The sequence below is a fragment of the Pongo pygmaeus genome, chromosome 12 (assembly GCF_028885625.2).
Source record: "Pongo pygmaeus isolate AG05252 chromosome 12, NHGRI_mPonPyg2-v2.0_pri, whole genome shotgun sequence".
NCBI classification, from domain to species: Eukaryota; Metazoa; Chordata; class Mammalia; order Primates; family Hominidae; genus Pongo; species Pongo pygmaeus.
The window spans coordinates 26,539,712-26,561,780 of NC_072385.2; the positions used below are offsets into that span (position 1 = coordinate 26,539,712).

General features: G+C 43.1%; 1 protein-coding gene across 30 annotated transcripts in view; it reads right to left on the bottom strand.

Annotated features, from left to right (window-relative positions):
• The window catches only part of LOC129030496 (DNA-binding protein RFX8-like), a 103,008-nt gene that overhangs the window by 35,547 nt on the left and 45,392 nt on the right, over positions 1–22,069 (bottom strand). For 25 of the 30 annotated variants that reach the window (XM_063649103.1, XM_054475856.2, XM_063649099.1 and 22 more), the window contains 2 exons: positions 19,123–19,184; positions 17,354–17,440 (listed from right to left, as the gene is read on the bottom strand). In XM_063649103.1, coding sequence (XP_063505173.1) covers positions 17,354–17,440; positions 19,123–19,184 — 149 coding nt within the window. Of the gene's footprint in view, positions 1–17,353; positions 17,441–19,122; positions 19,185–22,069 lie in introns of those variants that run through there. The other 5 variants (XM_063649094.1, XM_063649093.1, XM_063649113.1 and 2 more) reach the window with 2 other exon arrangements.

The following is a 22,069-nucleotide window of genomic DNA, read 5'->3' on the forward strand; positions in this document are numbered from 1 at the left end:
AAGCAAGTCACATGAAGCGCCAGGGCCTCAATTTTGCACCCTGTAAAGGGAAGGATTGGGATTTGGTGACCCCCACCCCAAGACCTTTTCCAGCTCTCACTGGAACACGGGGACTCAGAGGTCCCCCAGGTCTTACACAATGGTCTGAAGGTTCCTTCTGGGCTTCATGCAGGGACAATGGAGGTGGGCCTGGTTTCTTCTGGGCACCAGCAAATTGTCCACTTTACTCAGTACAGTGAAGTCACAGACTGAGAACCACGTTTTACTTTAATTTTTATGATCAATTTGTCTAAAAAATGTCAGGCATAGAGAGGACTGAGACACAATTATATAGCACATAACTCATCTTCTTTCTTTAATTTTTTCCCATAAAGTCTTTCAAATGTAGTGTTAGCTTAATATGCTCTTTGGCATTAACTTTTCTTAGTCTAACTACAATTTGCATTTACATTCTCAGGTTTTGACATCATTTATCATTAGTCCAGACTTTCATTGACATCATTTTGGCATCATAAATTGCCCTCGCAAATCACCCTAACCAGTGGTGAAACAACTTGAAGCAATTACAAAGGTAAGAGGATAAAAATGTAATAAAACCTAATTCATGTACCATACTTGTTCTGTGTCAGATTTCAGAGCAAAGGCGCTTCATCTTCCAATCATTAAAGGCTCTCATCGTAACTCTTCCTCAAAGCACATGAAGTAATTATTTTGGTTTTGATTAAGAGAAGATATCTTTGACTTGATGAATATTTTTACATATGTTAAAATAGTAAATATATATATATTCACATTCAGACATATGTCATTATAATTTTGAAAAACTAATATAATTTTGATTATACTAATAATATTAATCATTAAAATACACTCAGCACTTACTCATCCTAAATGTTTTACTTGTTTTACCCTAGTTCTCATGAACACCTGTTAGGAAGGTAGATAAGAATTATCCCCAACTTGCAGATTAAGAAGGACAAACAGAATTCACAGAGCTGGAGACCTCCCTCTGACTTCAGAGTAGAATATTACCTATTCTATGATTCTGTCTTTTAAGACGGAATCACGTGTGTGGCAAAAAAAATGTACACAAGAAGCAAAAAGTAAGATATCAATTTTTTGAAACTGAAAATTAACAAGAACAATCTTCCTTTAAAATCTGGTCTTGTGTGTGTTGGGGTTTAGTTGTTTTCTGCACTGGGGCCATTATTGTTATATTACTTAACTGTATCCTGACCCATTCGATTTTATGAACACCTTAATTGCAAAATGATGACCGAGGGGGAGACATGTGGAAGTGAGGGAAGTATAACACATCCACGTTCACCTTCTTGAGGCAAAACTCAGCCACTGGGGGTTAAGCTTCACTGGCAGACAGCAAATAACACGTTGCATTGCACGGGCGTCTGTCTGTTGGAGATGGGCAAGAGAGCGATAAAATGATACAGTTCCCGACGTGAGAGGTATTCAGAGCGGTACCTCCTTTTAAAACCTTTCCCAAGCAAGGAAGGGTGCAGTCTAGGCTGTTATTCTCCACACATGTGTTTTAATCTGCCAGAGAGCAACCAGGTAATACATATTTTTTAGCATTAGCAAGTTCTAACCAGCCTTGAAAACCACAGGGTGGACAAGGCCAAAAAGCGGGTTGCAACTTGGACACCTTATTAGTACCTGAGAGGGAGGCCCTCTGGGGTTCATCGGAGGCCTTGTGGGGGGCCCTGGCCCCAGGAAGACTCAGCCCCAACTCTCAGCCCCTCCAGGGGCCTTGGCTGCACACACAGAAGGAAAACAGGCTCCTGCTTGGGGCTGGAGAGACCCCTCTGAAAGAACCACTGGTGTCTGACATCACCAGGCTGTGGTACCACCGCCGCCGGCTCCCTGTGAACCCGCTCGCCCTCAGCGCGGTGAAGCCTGGAAGACGAACCTCTCCCTCTTCTGTTCCACCGTCTGCACAGCCGCTGTGGACCCGCGGCCCTGCATTCCCCAGTCTCAGGCCCGCCAGGCAGCGCCCCTGAGCTCATGGCTTGCAAAAGAACAAAGGCGTGGAAGAACAAAGGCACGGCGTGTTGAAGGCACAGTTTTAGAAGCTTTTTAAAGGCCTTTAATAAGCCGAGTTGAAAAAGCTGACGTGGTGAGAGAGGAAAGTGTGTGTGTTTCGGGAGGGATGAGGGCGAGGCTGTTTCCACATATCCCCAAGGGGAACCTGAGCCTCCCAATGGCTGATTGCAGACTTTACATGACATAGAATGGGGATTCATGTTTGGAAAATGACAACAAATTTATCCTTGAAACAAAACCCAGGGATTTTGCCTAAGAGGTGGAGAATAAAGGTTAATTACACAGAGCTGTTTCTCCAGATGTGATATAATACACGCACATATACACACGTACACATACATACACACACACGTTCTCCACTCCCCTGTTCCCCTAGACAATAATAAAGTATTTTATACTTTGGCCTGGATTCTTCCATGAATTTCTGAGTCAGCAATTATACCCAGGTCCAAACCTCAATCTGGTTGCCAACTAAACGGGATTGGAATCTGGGGAGGCCATTCTGCCCTGATAGGGGAGCAGGAAGGGAGGGGGAATGTGCTGGACTTTGTGAAGTGGTCTTGTTCGTGTGGCACACGTTGCACATTTATGGTCATTTTCATTTAAAAAAATAGCCTCAAGCTGTTCATTTGTTTTAAAAATCAAACCTTGGTCTCTCCTTGGTGAGGACAAATGCTGCCTCTGCATTTTTCAGCACGATTCACCACAATCCCCATCCCACCCCAGTGAAAACGAATGCCCCCACCTGCTGCTCAGCCACCTCTCCAGGTGTCCAGTTAAGTGGACCACCAGTGCCCTGGTTCCCGGCTCTGTCATGACCCCCCTGCTGCATCTGTGGGCACCCTCTTCTCCCCTCCCCAGCAGATGGGTGTGGAGGGAGGAGCAGGATGTGCAGGTTCAGGGACCTGGGAATCAGAATTCCTAAACTTCCGGGGCTTAGGGGGCAATATGGAAACAATAGGGAGGAGATAAGGGCTAATCTTGAGACTACATTTATTTTAATTAGATTCTATGCTTCTTTGGAGTACTTGGTGGTAGTGAGAGAAGTTGCCCCTTTGCTACAATCCTGGTTCATGGCCAAATCTCTCTAAGACAATGCTCTTATTGGTGTTTCCATTTCTTTCCTTAACACAAGGTCCAGAAAGAAGAGATAAAGATGAATCAGATGCCCTTGAACAGCCTGCGCACAGCTCGGTGACTCTGAGAACTGATTTGGGAGAGCTTGTATGTTCTACTCTAAGATGGTCCCAGCAAGGCGTGCTCTTTTTAACCACCCTCACCCCCAACCAAAATGAAATTCCAGTTCCTCCCTTAGGCAAATATTAGTAGGACAGTTTTTGCAAATCACTCTGCAATTGCTGCACACATAGAGAAATGGCTGCTTCACCCAGGCATAAAACATTGGGGGAAAGACCAATATACTCATCGTAGGTTTGCTAGAGGGCTCGCTTCTGGGTTTTAAAGACAATAGAGATCACATCCGTAAAAGCCTTGTGTGAGAACGCACCCTGTGCACACACAGCTGCACACCGTGGGGACTGACCACCTCCAGGTGGGCAGCACTCTGGTCCTCTGTTGGCCTCTGACCTCCCTCTGCTAAGGAGCCCTGCTCTGGTTCTGTTAAAGGCAATGATGCCTGTGTGTCCAGAGGAAAAGCAACTGTGTGCACGGATGGAAATGCCAGGAGAGTGCTTTGAAAGAAAGGAAGGAGTCGCACTCCAACCGTGAGAAGAGAGAATGGGCGTCAGCGGAAGAAACCCTGAGACCTTGGACCCCCCAAGAAATGGGCAGGAAAGGGCTGTGGGGTACTTCATGGGGCCTGTCATGATGTCATTTCCTGAATTATAGGATTCTGCTTGATTTATTATTTTTAATTGAAATTCTTATGAAGATAATTGTAGATTTACATGCAGTTGTAAGAAATAATTCAGGCTGGGTGCAGTGGCTCACGCCTGTAATCTCAGCACTTTGGGAGGTTGAGGCAGGAGCATCCCTTGAGCCCAGCAGTTGCCCAGCCTGGACAACATAGTAAGACCCATCTCCTACAAAAAAATAAAAATAATTAGACAAGTGCAGTGGCTCCCAACTGTCGCCAGCTACTTGGGAGACTGAGGCAGGAGGATCCCTTGAGGCCGGGAGTTCAAGACCAGTGTGGGCAACACAACAAGACCCTGTCTCTACAAAAAAACAAAACAAAAAAATAGCTAGGTATGATGGTGCCTGCCTGTGATCTCAGCTACTCGGGAGGCTGAGGCAGGAGGATCACTTGAGCCTAAGTGGCCAAGGCTGTAGTGACCCGTGATTATGCCATGTCACCACACTCCAGCCTGGGTGACAGATGTTTCAAAAAAAAGAAAAGAAAAGAAGGAAAAAAAGAGAAAGGAAGACAAAAGAAAAGAAAGAAGGAAGGAAGGAGAGAAATAATTCAGAGAGATCTCTTTTACACCCTGCTTAGCTTCCCCCAATGGTTATATTTTGCAAAAACTATGGTATAATATCACAACCCAGATACTGACGTTGATACACTCTGCTGATCTTAAATTTCCCAAGTTTTACTTCAACTCATTTGTGTGTATATTTATTTCTAGACAATTGTATCACCTGTGCAGGTTCATGTATCCACCACCACAAACAACCACATTCCTCTCTTGCTTTCCCCACCCCTACGTCATTTCAAAATATTTTATAAATGGACTCATGCTATATAATTTTTTGGGATTGGAGTTTTTTCCACTCGGCAAAATTCCCTAGAGATTCATTCAAGTTGTGTGTCAATAGTTTGTTCCTCTTTTTTTTTAATTTTCAATTTTTGTGTGTACATAGTTGGTGTATATATTTATGGGGTTCATGAGATATTTTGATATAGGCAATGTGTAATAATCACATCGGGATAAATGGGGTATCCATCACATCAAGCATTTATCCTTTGTGTTACAAACAATACCATTATACTTTTATTTTTTAATATACAATTAAATTATTATTGACTATCGTCACCTGCTGTGCTAGTGAATATTAGATCTTATTCATTATTTATGTTGTTGCAAATGACAGGATCTCATTCCATTTTACAGCTGAATACTACTCCACTGTGTATATGTACCAAATTTTCTTTATCCATTCATCAGTTGATGGACACTTAGATTGCTTCCAAGTAATAGTTTATTCCTCTTTATTGTTGAGTAGTGTTCCACACTATGGATGGATCATAGTTTATTTACAGTCACCTATTGAAGGACATCTAGGCTGATTCCAGTTTTGGGCTATTACACATAAACTTGCTATGAATGTTTGTATACAAGCTTCTGTGTGGCTATAAGTTCTCACGCCTCTGGAATAAATGCCCAAGGTGCAGTTGCTGGTTTGGATGGTAAATTGTATGTTTGGTTTAATGAGAAACTGCCAAACTGTATTTCAGAGTGGCTAGACCATTTTACCTTCCCATTGTGTGAGTGACCTAGCTTCTCTACATCCCTGCTGGCATTGGGTACTGTCACTATTTTTTATTTTAGTCAATCTTGTAGGTGAGTAGTGATATCTCATTGTGGTTTTATGTTTTATTTATTTATTTCTTTTTGAGACGGAGTTTCACTCTTGTTGCCAGGCTGGAGTGCAATGGCGTAATCTAGGCTCACTGCAACCTCCGCCTCCTAGGTTCAAGCGATTCTCTTGGCTCAGCCTCCTGACTAGCTGGGATTACAGGCACCCGCCACCATGCCTGGCTAATTTTTTGTATTTTTAGTAGAGACAGGGTTTCACCGTGTTGGTCAGGCTGGTCTTGAACTCCTGACCTCAGGTGATCCACCTGCCTCAGTCTCCCAAAGCGCTGGGATTACAGGTGTGAGCCACCATGCCCCGCCTCTTTGTGGTTTTAATTTGTATTTCCACAGTGACTAATGGACTGAGTGTCCCTTCATGTGCATATTTACAATTGCTTTAACATATGTTTATGTTTTTGCCCATTTTCTAATTGGATTGTTTGTTTCTTTTACTGTTGAGTTTTGAGCCTTCTTTCTATATTCTAGATACTAGTCCTTGGTCAGTTATGTGGTTTGCAAATGTTTTCCTCCCATTTGTAGCTTGTCTTTCCCTCCTCTTCACATGGGCTTTCTGAGAGCAAAAGTTTTGATTTTGATGTGGTCCAACTTTACATTTTCTTTTTATGGATCATACTTCTGGTGTCTGGTCTGAGAACTTTTTGTGTGCAAGTCCCAATGATTTTGTCCAAGGTTTTTAAAGTTTAATATTATGCTTTAAGTCTACGATCCATTTTGAGTTAATTTTCATATACATTGTGAAGATTAGACTGAGGTTCATTTTTTTTTTTTTTTTTGCCTCTGGTTTTCTAATTGTTCCAGCACCATTTGTTGAAAGCAGCCCCTTTCATTGAATTAATTTTGTACCCTTGACAAAAATCAGTGGAACGTATTTGAGTAGATTTTTTTTTTTTTTTGAGATGGGGTTTCACTTTTGTCACCCAGGCTGGAGTTCAATGACACAATCTCGGCTTACTGCAACCTCCACCTCCCAGGTTCAAGTGATTCTCCTGTTAGCCTCCCAAAATGCTAGGATTACAGGTGTGAGCCACCATGCACAGCCGAGCGGATCTATTTCTGTATCCTTCACTCAGTTCCAGTGATCTGTGTGTCCATGCCGCCATCAATACCACACCATCCTGATTGCTGTGGCTATACGGTGAGCCTTAATATAAGGGAGAGTGTTCACCTCCCATTTTATTCCTTTTTGTCAAGTTTGTTTGAGCAATTTGCTTTTCCATATAACTTTTTAGAAGAGGCTTGTCTATGTCTACGAGAAAATCTTGCTGGGATTTAAAAAAACAATCTCATTGGGAGATAATTCATATACCATACAATTCACCCATTTAAAGAGTCCAAGTCAATGTTTATTTAAAGCATATCCACAGGGTTATGCAGCTGTGCAGAAAAGAGATAACACTGCAGGCCTGAGACTGCTCTTGTAGAAAGCTCTGCTGCCAAGTTTGGCCCTTGGCTAGGGTCTGGGAACTTGGCTCTTGGAGTGTTCCCAGTCAACCATTAACTGATAAGAGTGGCTCCCTGTGCCTAGACTGTACAAAGAATATGGTTTATGCTGAACACCTGCTTTCCTTTTAGGAGTCTATAATGTTGGCATGTGCTAGACATAGGGTGCTTATGTGACCAGCTTTCAATAAAAACTCTAGGTGCCGAGTCTCTAATGGGCTTCCCTGGGAAGAAACCTCAAACACATGTTGCTGCATTTCATTGCTGGGGGAGGAGTGAACTTTGTATGATCCCTCATGGGGGAGGGGAGAGCACACAGGAAGCCTCACAAGGGTTCCACCAGACTCTGCCTCTTTTTCCATCATGATCCTGGGTATCTTTACTGGGTCACTGTCATAAATCTTAGCCATGCGTACGATTATATGCTAAGTCCTGTGAGTCCTTCTACTGGATCTCTGCAAGTGGAGGTGGTCTTGGAGATCCCTAGCGCAGTGGTGAGATTTGCTAGAATAACCAGAATTCACTGAAGTACGGCTCAGAGAAAAAGAAAGGGCAGTTTGATTGTTCAGTGTGCACACATTTAGGATGGTTATGTCTTCCTGGGGGATTGATCCTTTCATCATTATATAAGGTCCTAGTTATGGTTTGAATATTTGTCCCCTCTGAAACTCATGTTGAATTTTTTTTTTTTTTGAGACAGAGTCTCGCTCTGTCGCCCAGGCTGGAGTGCAGTGGCACGATCTTGGCTCACTGCAAGCTCTAGCTCCCAGGTTCACGCCATTCTCCTGCCTCAGCCTTCTGAGTAGCTGGGACTACAGGCACCCGCCACCACGCCTGGCTAATTTTGTTTTTGTATTTTTAGTAGAGAAGGGGTTTCACCGGGTTAGCCAGGATGGTCTCGATCTTCTGATGTCGTGATCTGCCCGTCTCGGCCTCCCAAAGTGCTGGGATTACAGGCATGAGCCACCACACCCAGCCCTTGTGTTGAAATTTAATCCTCAATGTGGCAGTATTGAGAGGTGAGGCCTTTAAGAGATAGGTGATTTGATCTTGAGGGCCCTGCCCTTAAGAATTCATGGATTCATGGATTAATGGGTTATCATGGGAATGAGACTGTTGGCTTTGTAAAAGAGGAAGAGACCTGAGCCAGCACACTCAGCCCCCTTGCCATGTGATGTCCTGGGCCACCTCGGGACTCTGCAGAGGGTCCCTGTCAGCAAGAAGGCCCTCACCGGATGTGGCCCCTTGAACTTAGACTTCTCAGCCTTCATAACTGTAAGAAATAAATTCATTTTCCTTATAAATTACCTAGTTTCAGGTATCCTGTTATAAGCAACAGAAAATGGACTAAGTCAGTCCCTTTTTGTCCCTAGTAATTTTCTTTGTTCTGAAGTCTGCTTTATTAGATATGAACATAGCCACTCCTGCTATCCGTGGATTAATGTTTGCAAGTTACATCTTTTCCATCCATTTACTTTCAACCTGCCTATGTCACTGAATTTGAAGTGAGTTTCTTGGCAACAGTATATACTTGAGTCATTTTTTTCTTTTTAAATTCACTCTGCCAGTCTTGTCTTTTGGCTGATTATATAAGATAATTTACATTTAAGGTAATTCTTGGTATGTTAGCACTTAAGTCTGCCATTTTATTACTTGTTTTCTATTTGTTTCCTTTGGTTCTTATTCTTCTATTTCTCTTTTCTTGCCTTTCTGAGGACTAAACAGCATTGAGGACTCTATCTTGATTTAATTGTAGTATTTTTGAGTGCATCTCTTGGTATAGTTCTCATAGTGGTCACATGAGTATTACAATAGACACGTGTGACTTACCACAGTCTGTTGTTGGCAATGTTTCACCACTTTGAGTGAGGTGTGGAAATCTCTTTTCCATTTAGGCCTCTTTATCTTCCCCACTTTTAAATATCATTGTCTCAAGTACCAGATGGAGGCCTGATTTTTGTTTCATCAAACATGATTCATAGAACTTGTGAAGCAAAGGACAGTGTATTGTATGTATCCCATATTTCTGCTCTTCCCATTGTTTTTTCTCTTCTGATACTCCAACATTCCTTCTATTACCATTTCCCTTCTCTTTGAAAAACTTTCTTTAGCTGATCTCTAAGGGTGAGTCAGCTAGTGGCAAATTCTTTTGGTTTTTCTTTGCCTGGGAATATTTTCATTTCCCTTTCATTCCTGAAAATAAATTTGCTGGATGTAGAAATTGTGGTTGACAGTTCTTATCTCAGCCCTTGAAACCTTTTGTGCCACTTCCTTCTAGCTTTCTTGGTGGTTTCAATGATAAATGTGTTGCCATTCAAATCACTGTTATAGGTAATGTGTTATTTTTCTGCCTACTTCCAGGGGTTTTTTTTTTTTTCCTTTGTTTTTTGTTTTCAAAAGCTTAATTTTCAGAGCCTTTGTGGTGTTGTTTCAGCCTGCTTGGTTTATCTGGTGCCTCTGGGCCTCCCACTGGTTCCTGCTGGTGCTACCTGAGGAGGGAGAAGGGTTTCCCCGGGCTAGACTTTGGGACTTCTCTCCATGAGGGAAGTACTCCTCCTACTGATGCTCCTGGCAGCCTCTAGGGAGCGGAAGAGTGTCAGTCAGGCTGCAGAACAAAGAGGCTTCCTGGACCAAGAGGCTTGTTGAAGCCGGGTCTCTCTAGGCAGATCGGCTCACACCCTCAGTATCTCTTGGTAGAAAAGGAGTGTCTCAGACCCAGGAAGGAAGGAGAGTATTTTCTCTATTAACCAACCCCAAAATTATTTTGCCTGATATTATTAGAGCAACTCAAGGAAGGAAGAATGAATCTACCTGGGTTGCCTTCTCTTCCTACTTCAGGCTTGGAAAACATTGAGTCTGGGTTTCAGGGTGCAGGGTGGGGGATGCAAGATGCTCTGCTGCGGTGCTGATTGTACAGTCCTGGGTCCCAAACCAGCTCACTCTCTTATCACCACCTTTCAGAGTTTTCCTTTGGTTGCCTCTTGCATTATTTCCAGGGTTTACAGTTGTGCTTAGTGTGGAGGGGCATGAAGAAATATGTTCATCTTGTCCCAACCAGAAGTCTCCACCATCGTATTTTGACTGATCATATTTTGAAGTATTAGGCACAATCATATAATTAAGCATTCCACTCACTAGTAATATTGGTTCCTAATGTATATATGGTTTGTTTTCAAAAAGCATCTGTGGTAGTTTGTATTACAAATCATGTACAGGGAACAAGGTGGTGTAGATTCACCTTCCTTTCCTGCCTCTAATACAACTAAATATTTGGAAATTATTCTACAAACAAGGATAGAAGAGCTCTGAAAGCTGGAAAGAAGAAGTTAGACTGGGTAGAGATGACAGGAGTAGAGAAATGACAATGTGGTGGGTTCCCTGGGTTTTCTTTTTGTCTTCCACACACCCCTGGACTGAGCACTGGAGAAATGTGCAACACAGTCTGTTATGTCAATAGGCGTAGGCATAAAATCCCAAGAAAAGCCTGCACTTTGGCCAAAGGACTAGGAAAGGGAAGGGAAGTCCAGTGGAGACCTAGTAGGGGGCTGCAACCCTCTTTTCACAACCAGGGCATGAACTGGTGACCCATCTGCCCACAGCAGCAGCTTCAGAGTTCTGGTAGACTGACCTCCATGCTCCATACACCCACACCCAGAGCACTGGCAGGCAGGCAGGATCAGGATCAGCCTGCCTGCCAGTGCTCTGGGTATGTGTATATAGGGTCATTACTGTCCACCTGCATGCATAGTAGTGAAGCCATGGGTCAATTCAATGCCCATTCCACATGTGGAGCACTGAAATGGCAGGTCATGCTCCCCACATGACAACATTGGCAGAGCCTGATGCCTCCCTCCTTACACCAAAGGGCATAAGGAGACCCAGGCCCAGCCACTCTGGCTCTCCCCACTCTCCACAGAAAGTGGTCCATGGAAGTGGGTTGAGCCCCTGCAGGTGGCACCAGTAGGGATTAATCAGAAGTCTCAGCAGTGCCAGAAGAATGAAGCAGACAAGAATATCATGCAAAGGCTCAGGAAACTGAGCTGGCATTGGACCCACAGCCCATAAAAGTAGGCCAGAACCTACACACTAAACCTAAACAGGGCGACTGCCTTCTGTCTAAAACAGAAGATTTACATAGGATCAAGAGTCTCCTAACATAACCAAAATTCCCAGGATGCAATGGAAACTCACCCATAATCCCAAAGACCAGGTAAGTCACCATTTGAATGAGAGAAGACAATCAACTGATACCAAGACTGAGGTGAATCAGATGTTGAATTATCTGACAAGGATTTTCAAGCAGTCATTATAAAAATGCTCCAATAAATAATTGTCAATTCTTTTGAAACAAATGAAAAAATTGAAAACCTCAGCAAAGTCATATAAGTCATACAAAAGAATCAAGTGGAAATTATGCAACTGAAAAATACAATAACTAGAGTAAAAATAATACATGAATACCATGAAAAAATCATGCAGACATGATAAAATAAATACATCAAAGTACAGATCAATATGCTTAGGAGCCCTACTGAATGTTTACTGTGTGCCAGATGCTGCACTAAGCATTTTCCCTGTATTAATTAATGTAATCTCACAACCATCCCATGAAATAGATACTGTTATCCTTAATTAATGGATGAGGAAACTGAGACCCAGAGAGACTGAGTGACCTGCCTAAGATCACACAGCTTACTAGCGGTAGAGCCAGACAGTCTGCTCCAGTCTCTGCTCTTATCCACATGTAGTATTGCATAGTGTGCTGCTGCCTCTTGGGAGAATTAAAATTATTTAAGTCATTCATCTCAATGGGCTGTTTCTTCCAGGGCTGCCACAAAAGCCTCTCCCTAGTCTCTCTAACCTCTACCTCACCTCTGTGGTCAGGTTCCTCTCCTCCCACCCTCCTGCTCACCCACTGAAGTCCACGCTCAGACTTTCTTGCTCCTTGAACTAATCTCTGCCTCAGGCCTTTTTTTGCACAGCCCTTTCCTCTGCCTGGAACGCTTGTTCCAGATCTTCACTTAGCTTCTTGACTGGCACTCTGTTCAAATGCTGTTGTCTCAGGGAGGCCTCTCCATGACTCCATTGTATTGTCTTCAGGTCACATCTCGAGATTATTCCTTTTTTTTCTGAGACAGGGTCTTGCTCTGTAGCCCAGGCTGGAGTTCAGTGGCGTTATCATAGCTCACTGCAGCCTTGACCTCCTGGGCTCAGGTTACTCTCCCACCTCAGCTTCCTGAATAGCTGGGACCACAAGTGCACCACCATGCCCAGCTAATATTTATGTATAAATATACATTAAATACAAAATATTTAATTTTGTATTTTTTGAAGAGATGGGGGTTTGCTTTATTGCCCAGGCTGGTCTCAAACTCCTGAACTCAAACAATCTGTCCATGTTGGCCTCCCAAAGCACTGGGATTACAGGCAGGAGCCACTATGCCTGGTCTATTGTCCTTTTTTATTCTTTTTTCCTAACTAAGCTAACAAAAGGAGAGACCTTGTTTATCTTGTTCACTGCTATATCACTGGTAGCTAGAACAGGCCTGACTTATTGTAGGAACTCAAATGAATGAACAAATAAGTAAATGGCAGATGAGTTATAGAGTTTTCATTACCTGAAAACCAGAGAGATAAACTTATTTATTTTGAGACCTAATTTTTATGAGGAATTTGTCACACAGGTCCTTATATAATAAAATAGACACTTTTCATCAGTACAGCTGATTAACAACAGTGTACGATTTCTTATACTTCTGCTTTCTAAAATACACTTTTAGTGTGTCCTGAATGTGGCATTGGTAGTGAAGTTATCCTTAAATCTTAACGCTTTAAAAAAAAAATCTCTTAGTTGGCCAAGACTTTAAAGTTGATCTATTATTTTTGTTTGTTTTTGTTTTTTGTTATTCTTTTTGAGATGGTGTCTCACTCTGTCGCCCAGGCTGGAGTGCAGTGGCATGATCTCGGCTCATTGCAGCCTCCACCTCCTGGGTTCAAGCAATTCTCCTGTCTCAGTCTCCCAAGTAGCTGGGACTACAGGCACGCGCCACCACACCTGGCTAATTTTTATATTTGTGGTAGAGATGGGGCTTCAGTATGTTGGCCAGGCTGGTCTCAATCTCCTAACCTCGTGATCCACTCACCTTGTCCTCCGAAAATGCTGGGATTACAGGTGTGGGCCACTGCTCCCTGCCAAGTTGATCAATTATTAAGTATATGCTGAGCATAGAGTACATGAAAAACACCTGTTGCTGGGCTTATCTCATGACCAGCCGATGTCACTCTTGCCTTTATCTTTGTCCTCTAGCAGTCCTCCTCTTCCTCACTGATGATAAAGCCTATTTTGATTCCCCCACAAAGGCCACTCCTAGCCCCTCTCTCTGTGACATCGGAAACAAACAGAGTCCCCGGGACACTAATGGTCTCTCCCCTCTGAGTGCCGAGTGCCTGCCTAGTTACTTGTTTTCCTGGAGCATGCAGGGCTCTCCAAATTGTCTGTTAGTTAACTGACTGCTAGGTGCCAGGGGGTGGGGGTGGGGGGGGCACAAAATGGAATGCAGGATCTACACCCAGCCTTTCAGGAGCCTACAGATCAGGAAGTTAGAGGACACTTTTGCACTAGGGATGTTCTAACAGTCACTAAAATAAATCTCTCATTATAGCTATTCCTTTTCCTAGCTTCTCTATTTTTGCCAATGTCACTTTTCCATCCCTGTGACTAAGAGATGAATAAGAGATGTAAGAGGAAGAGCTGGTTTGGCACAGAACACAGTGACTTTATTTGAGGTTGAGTTTGAGGTTTAGGTGGGACAGGCTTGACTGAATCTTCTCTGCTCCCCTCTACTACACTGATTCGACCAACTGCCAGATCCTGAAGACCCTGCCTCTAAGAGGTCTCTCAGACCTGCCTCCTGTCTGATTCCAGCGTAAATCTGAACAACGGCAGCAGCCCTGGGGCCATCTCCAGGCTCGTCACCCTCTCCTTTCCCAACTCTTCTTCTTAAACCCCAATGCTGAATTTTCAGTTCTCCAATAGCTATTTCAGTGCCCACTCTGGGAATATGTCCTTGTTCCCGCAGCTGTAACAAAATACCTTAGACTGGGTACTTTATAAACAAAAGAAATTTATCTCTCACAGTTCTGGAGGCTGGGAAGTCCAAGATCACGGTGCAGGCAGATTTGGTGTCTGGTAAACGCTTGCTCTTTGCTTCTTCTTCTTTTTTAACATACTAATTGTATACATTTATGGGGTACATGTGATATTGTGATACATGCATCAGGGTGTTTAGCATATCCATTACCTTAAACACTTATTATTTCTTTGTGTTGGGACATTTCAAATCTTCTAGATATTTTGAAATACACAATATATAGTCACCCTGCTAGGCTATCAAATACTAGAACTTATTCCTTCTATCTAACTGTATGTTGATATCCATTAATCATTAACCCACCTTTCATTCCTCCCTATTGTCTCCAGCCTCTGGTAACCACTATTCTACTCCTTGCCTCCACAAGATAAACGTCTTTTAGCTCTCTCCTATGAGTGAGAACATGCAATATTTGTCTTTCTGTGTCTGGCTTATTTAACTTAACATAACAAACTCCAGTTCTTGCTCTCTGCTTCTAAGATAGTACCTTGTTGCTACATCCTCATGTGGCAGAAGGCAGAAGGATGACAGAGATGAACACTGTGTCCTCACATGGCAGAAGAGACGAAAGGGCCAGCTAGCTCTCTGAAGCCTCTTTTACAAGGTTATTAATCCCATTCATGAGGGTGGAGCCTTCATGGCCTAATCATCTTGGAAAGGCCCCACCTCTTAATATTGTTGCATCGGGGATCAGGTTCAATGTGAATTTTGGAAGGACACAAACATTCAAACCACGGCACAACAGAAACAAACAAAGCTCCATGGTTTCTGCCCTTGTGGATATTCCACCCTATTTCTCAAAGGAAGCCTCCAAAGGACTTGTGGACACCCCCCACCGCCCAGCCTGGTAATCTAGGCCCCCTGAACTTTCCCTCCAGATTCATCTTCTTCTACTAGAGCTCCATGCATGCCTGTACAGGACGAAGCCCATGCCTTCATGTACCTTTATCTTTGCTCCCCTAAGCCTGGATGTCCTCTGCACTCCTGCCCCCTTCTCCGACACCACCTGTCAAAATTCTAATCTGTTCTTCATTGCTTCACTCAAAGCTCAACGCCCTTGTAGGCCCTTCATGGTCACCTATCTAAAATGTGTGTTCCACATCTTTGAGTTCTTATGGTACCTTTTTTACCTTTCTGACACTCGTCATGTTATATATGAGGATCAAAGTAAATGGACATCTTAGCCTCCCTCTTCAGCTATCAGAGAAAAGTGTCCTTGTCTTACCTATACTGGAGGCTCCTCATCTCTCTACCACAGCAGCTGCCTCATACACAGGATGCTTTATACCAAAGGTAACCATATAATTCATTTTAATTTATTGTTCAAACTAGAACACCTTTGAGAGTGAAAGGAGCACAATTAATAATTATGCAGGGCTCCAAGTGAAATTGATATTGTCCTTGGCTACTTGGATATATGATCATCTTTTTATGCCAAAGAAGGCTCAAATAGCAGGAATGCTGGTTGTATGGATGGACAGTGATCAGCATGAAGAAGTGGAAGAAAGAGCTTTCCTGTACCTGGCATTGTTGGGGATGGTCCCATGGGGCAGGTGATCTCTGAGGTATGTCCAGAAGGTACGGACGGGATTCAGGAAGGTCCCATTAGACAGAGACAAGAAGAAATGGCACTATAGAAGGTTGGATGGTGGGAGCAAAGGTGGACTGCATTTGATAGGTTCAGGGAAACGTGAGTGTGGCTTAAATTATGGTTGGTATTGGGGAGAAATAAGTAACATGGTTGGAAAGTGGAGTCAGAAGGAACTTGGCTAACACCAGCCTAGGGTTGGTCTTTATCCAGCAGGTAAGAACAAGCACTTACGTGTTTCTGAGCAGGAAAGAGACAAAGCAAATGTAGAATTTTAGGAGGATTCATCTGGTAGCTGTGTTTAGAGCAGGGAGAGGCTGAGGAGGGGGAGGCCATATGGGATCACTGAAAATAATTTCAGTGTAAGATGACAAAGGATTAAAGGAGATATTGGTTACCAAAAAGAGTGAGTTCAGGAGAACTTAAAGAGAAAGGTTAACAAGGCTTTGTGACCCACGGGGGTCAGGGGTGGCTTTGGAGTGACACTTTGTATAGGTTCTATCTCTTGGTATCAAGATTGAACTAAGAAAATCAAGGGGCAGAGACAATTTGGAGGAAGAGGCTAAATTTAGATTTCCATATGTTGAGTGTGAGGTACCAGTGGGTCATCTAAATGGAAATGTCCAGTAGAGAGCCAGGGAGGAATGCCTAGGATGTGGGCAAGGTCAGGACCAGTGAGGATTCAGGAGTCATCCACCTGCAGGAGGCCACAGGTGAAAGATAAAAAAGAATGAGATGTCTGGGGCCAAACGGTAGGAAGAGTAATGGCGATTATCAAGATGAGATCTCGGGGAAAGCCCAAGCTTACTGGAGAATGGAAAGAGCAGGAGACTGAGGATTCAGGGCTGGGGTGGGGGGTGTTGGATGACACAGTCCTGAGGGCTAAAGGAAGCTTTGAGAGAGGTGCCCAATTGTGTCCAATTTTGCAGAAAGGTTGAGAAGGATAGACTCGGTGAAAAATGGCTTTGGCAACTGGATGACAGTCAAAATGAGAAATGTCTTAAGGAAATGAAGCAGAAATGCACTTCTCTGGCCAATGACATTGCCAGAGGCTGACAAAGGGGCATTGGTTAAATGTTGATGTGATATGTGTGTTTCCTTAAGGAGGACTTAAAGACAGAACAACCAAAAATTCAGTTAGATACAACTAAAATATGAATGGTTCTTTTATTTATTAATTTATTATTATTATTACTATTTTGAGACAGGGTCTCACTCTGTCACCCAGGCTGGAATGCAGGGACGCAATCACGGCTCACTGCAGCCTGGACCTTGTCAGGCTCAGGTGATCCTCCCACCTCAGCCTCTCGAGTAGCTGAGACTACCGGTGCACAACACCATCCCTGGCTAACTTTTGTATTTTTTAGTAGAGATGGAGTTTTGCCATGTTGCCCAGGCTAGTCTTGAACTACTGAACTCAACTCAAGCGATTCTTCCACCCCAGCCTCCCAAAGTGCTGGGATTACAGGCGTGAGCCACCACACTTGGCCTGAGTGGTTCTAACATTCACCAGGCTTGTGACCCAAGACCAAAGTACCAAAATGATAGTTACTAACCTGTGATACCTTTTTTCACCTATCAGGTAGCAATACTGGGCATAGAAGAAAGAGCTTTTCTTGATACAGATTCCATCATAATGATACCTGGAAAAATAAAGGCTGTCTTTAAATTTTTGTCTAACTACTGACATGCTTTATGGAAGGCAGAGAATAGGTGAGCTAATGAAGACTTGGAGTTCTTCTCCAGGTTTTATCATTGGCTGCATTTCTCTGGAAAAGCTAATCCTTCAGTCTGACCAAGCTCTGTTATGTAGACAAGCAACTTCATACACTTTCACACATATCAGCCTTGAAATAGGTTTGTGGAGGCTCTCCTCTGCTTGCCTGATGCAGGACATGCTAATCTTAGAGAGATGTGATAGGGAAAGCCTCCTTGTGCCCTGCCCCGCCTCCTCAACCACTGCCTCCCCAACCCCCAGCACCCATTAACCTTTTTCAGGTGAAGGGAAAATGACACCAAGGTTCCCTCCACTGAAGTTGTCAGAAACCCAGTAGGGAAGTCAAGAGCCTTCTCAGTAGCCCAGACCTTCCTCCGCTAAGCCCAGGGGGCTATAGCAGCTTGTCCTGCCTTAAGACAAAATTTTTTCAAGTTAATTATTGCCCAGTATTAGGTTTGGCAAACACTTCCACTGTCTTCAATTCCTTGGTGAGTGGCAGCCCCCTTTCCTAATTTGGCTTCAATGTCTTCTCACTGATTTTCCCTCGCAATTTAAAACAAGCAACAAATAGCAATAATAATTGAGTGACAATTATGACACAAGGCACCCAATAATGCTGGAATTTATTTTCACATTAGAAATAAACCTTGGGGCCGGGCGCGGTGGCTCACACCTGTAACCTCAGCTCTTTGGGAGGCTGAGGTGGGTGGATCACCTGAGGTCAGGAGTTTGAGACCAGCCTGGCCAACATGGTAAAACCCCGTCTCTACTAAAAATACAAAAAATTAGCCGGGTGTGGTGGCAGGCACCGGTAATCCCAGCTACTCGGGAGGCTGAGGCAGGAGAATCGCTTGAACCTGGGAGGCAGAGGTTGCAGTGAGCCATGATCATGCCATTGCACTCCAGCCTGGGCAACAAGGGTGAAACTCCGTCTCAAAAAAAAAGAAAATTAATATAGCCTCGGGACCACACCTCTGGAATATAATTCAAATATGCTAATTTGGTGAACATAGAGACTTTAGTTCAAAGGGTAATTAAACAGTTCCAAGGGTGGACATGGTGGCTCACACCTGTAATCCCAGTGCTTTGGGAGGCCAAAGTGGGAGGATCACTTGAGCCCAGGAGTTTGAGACCCACCTGGGCAATTTAGCAAAACCTTGTCTGTAAAAAACACAAAAACTAGCCAGGCCTGGTGGGACACACCTGCAGTCCTAGCTACTCAGGAGGCTGAAGTGGAAGGACTGCTTGAGCCCAGGGACTTGAGGCTGCAGTGAGAAATGATCACACCATTGCACTCCAGCCTGGGAGACAGTTGCATTACTTGATGTGTGTTAATTATTTAAATATTTCAAGAATGAGACACTTACCTAACTGTAGAACAATAAAAATATATTGTAACCTTCATATATTAACAAAATAGAGGCCAGTGTTTGGTTCTAGCATCAACTGAATGATTTCAGGCACTGGGAATTAATGTGAATTGTGGACACTCTTTGGTAAGAGTTGTTATTTATAGTTTGCTTTGTTTTGCATTTTTTATCGTTCATTTTGTGATTTTCCAAATCCTTGTTTTTAACATTTGAAATAAAACAAAAATTCTCAACTTACCTGGCGCTTCCTCTAGTGCCCAGCCTCCAAGTGCCAAGGTCCAGTAAAACCAATCTCACAAGCTAAAAGAATAAACCAGGTTTAAAGTTGCAACTTGAAAACTTAGAAACAAACTTCCAATTTTTTGTCTTACAATATTTAAATGACATTCCTTTTCCTCTTTTCTAATAAGCAAACAATAAAGAAAATAAATATAATAATAAAGTAATAAGGTAACAATAAAGAAAATAAATGTAAATGAAATTTTTGGGGAAAAAAAATCAGACAAGTGTCAAAAAGAAAACATACCACTTGGAGGCCAGGCACAGTGGCTCCTGCCTGTAATCCCAACACTCTGGGAGGCTGAGACAGGCAAATCACTTGAGGTCAGGAGTTTGAAACCAGCCTGGCCAACATGGTGAAACCCTGTCTCTACAACCTGGTCTCTACTACAAATACAAAGGCTGGGCATGGTGGCTCACGCCTGTAATCCCAGCACTCTGGGAGGCTGAGGCAGGCGGATCATGAGGTCAAGAGATTGAGAACATCCTGGCCAACATGGTGAAACCCCGTCTCTGCTAAAAATGCAAAAATTAGCTGGGCATGGTGACGCGTGCCTGTAGTCCCAGCTACTAGGGAGGCTGAGGCAGGGAGCTACTAGGGAGGCTGAACCCGGGAGGTGGAGGTTGCAGTGAGCGGAGATCGCACAACTGCACTCCATCCTGGTGACAGAGCGAGACTCCATCTCAAAACAAAGGAAGAAACAAACAAACTTAGCCAGGTGTGGTGGCACACACCTGTAGTCCCAGCTACTCTGGAGGCTGAGGCAGGAGAATCAATGGAACCAAGGAGGCGGAGGTTGCAGTGAGCCAAGATCATGCCACTGCACTCCAGCCTGGGTGACAGAGCAAGACTCTGTCTCAAAAAAAAGAGAGAAAAAAAGAAAACATATCACTTGGAGAAAATGCCATTTAAATCTCGATGTTGGCCAGGCATGGTGACTCATGCCTGTAATCCCAGCACTTTGGGAGGCCACAATGGACAGATCACCTGAGGTCAGGAGTTTGAGATCAGCCTGGTCAACATGGTGAAAGCCCGTCTCTACTGAAAATACAAAAATTAGCTGGGCGTGAACCCAGGAGGCAGAGGTTGCAGTGAGCTGAGAGTGCATCGCACTCTAGCCTAGGTGACAAGGGTGAAACTTGGTCTCAAAAACAAAACAAAACAAAAAACCCTCAATGTAATTTCCTCCAGTCTTTTTTTCAAAGCCCCAATATGTGTAAGTGTTCTCTGGGTTTCATATTTAATACCTGGCATCACACAATTAGCATGTCTGCAGTTTTGCATTCTACTTTCTTCCCTCAACATTATGCCACGGATATTTCCCCTTGTCATAAAAAATTCTCTGGAAACAGGGAATTATGAACCATAGTTATAATTGGGCTCACAGGTTGGCATCATAGTCCAACCTGTGAGAATGCTATAATTTTACCATTTTCCTCTTTTTCTAATGTGATAGTCATTTTCACTTTTTAAATTATTATTATACTTTAAGTTCTAGGGTACATGTGCACAACATGCAGGTTTGTTACATATGTATACATGTGCCATGTTGGTTTGCTGCACCCATCATCTCATCATTTACATTAGGTATTTCTCCTAATGCTATCACTGCCCCAGTCCCCCACCCCCCGACAGGCCCCAGTGTGTGATGTTCCCCGCACTGTGTTCATGTGCTCTCATTGTTCAATTCCCACCTATGATTGAGAACATGCAGTGTTTGGTTTTCTGTCCTTGTGATAGTTTGCTGAGAATGATGGTTTCCAGCGTCATCCATGTCCCTGCAAAGGACATGAACTCATCCTTTTTTATGGCTGCATAGTATTGCATGGTGTATATGTGCCACATTTTCTTAATCCAGTCTATTATTGATGGACATTTAGGTTGGTTCCAAGTCTTTGCTATTGTGAATAGTGCTATAATAACATATGTGTGCATGTGTCTTTATAGTAGAATAATTTATAATCCTTTGGGTATATACCCAGTAATGGGATCACTGGGTCAAATGGTATTTCTAGTTCTAGATCCTTGAGGCGGCACCACACTGTCTTCCACAATGGTTGAACTAATATACCACAGTGTAAAAGCATTCCTATTTCTCCACATCGTCTCCAGCATCTGTTGTTTCCTGACTTTTTAATGATAGTCATTATAACCAGCATAAGATGATATCTCATTGTGGTTTGATTTGCATTTTTCTGATAACCAGTGATGATGAGCATTTTTTCATATGTCTGTTGGCTGCATAAATGTCTTCTTTTGAGAAGGGTCTATTCATATCCTTTGCCCACTTTTTGATGGGGTTGTTTTTTTCTTGTAAATTTGTTTAAGTTATTTGTAGATTCTGGATATTAGCCCTTTGTCAGATGGGTAGATTGTAAAAATTTTCGCCCATTCTGTAGATTGCTTGTTCACTCTGATGATAGTTTCTTTTGCTGTGCAGAAGCTCTTTAGTTTAATTAGATCCCATTTCTCAATTTTGGCTTTTGTTGCCATTGCTTTTGGTGTTTTAGTCATGAAGTCTTTGCCCATGCCTATGTCCTGAATGGTATTGCCTAGGTTTTCTTCTAGGGTTTTTATCATTTTAGGTCTTACATATAAGTCTTTAATCCATCTTGAGTTAATTTTTGTATAAGTTGTAAGGAAGGGATCCAGTTTCAGCTTTCTACATATGGTTAGCCAGTTTTCCCAGCACCATTTATTAAATAGGGAATCCTTTCTCCATTGCTTGTTTTTGTCAGGTTTGTCAAAGATCAGATGGTTGTAGATGTGTGGTGTTATTTCTGAGGACTCTGTTCTGGTCCATTGGTCTATATATCTGTTTTGGTACCAGTACCATGCTGTTTTGGTTACTGTAGCCTTGTAGCATAGTTTGACATCAGGTAGTGTGATGCCTCCTGCTTTGTTC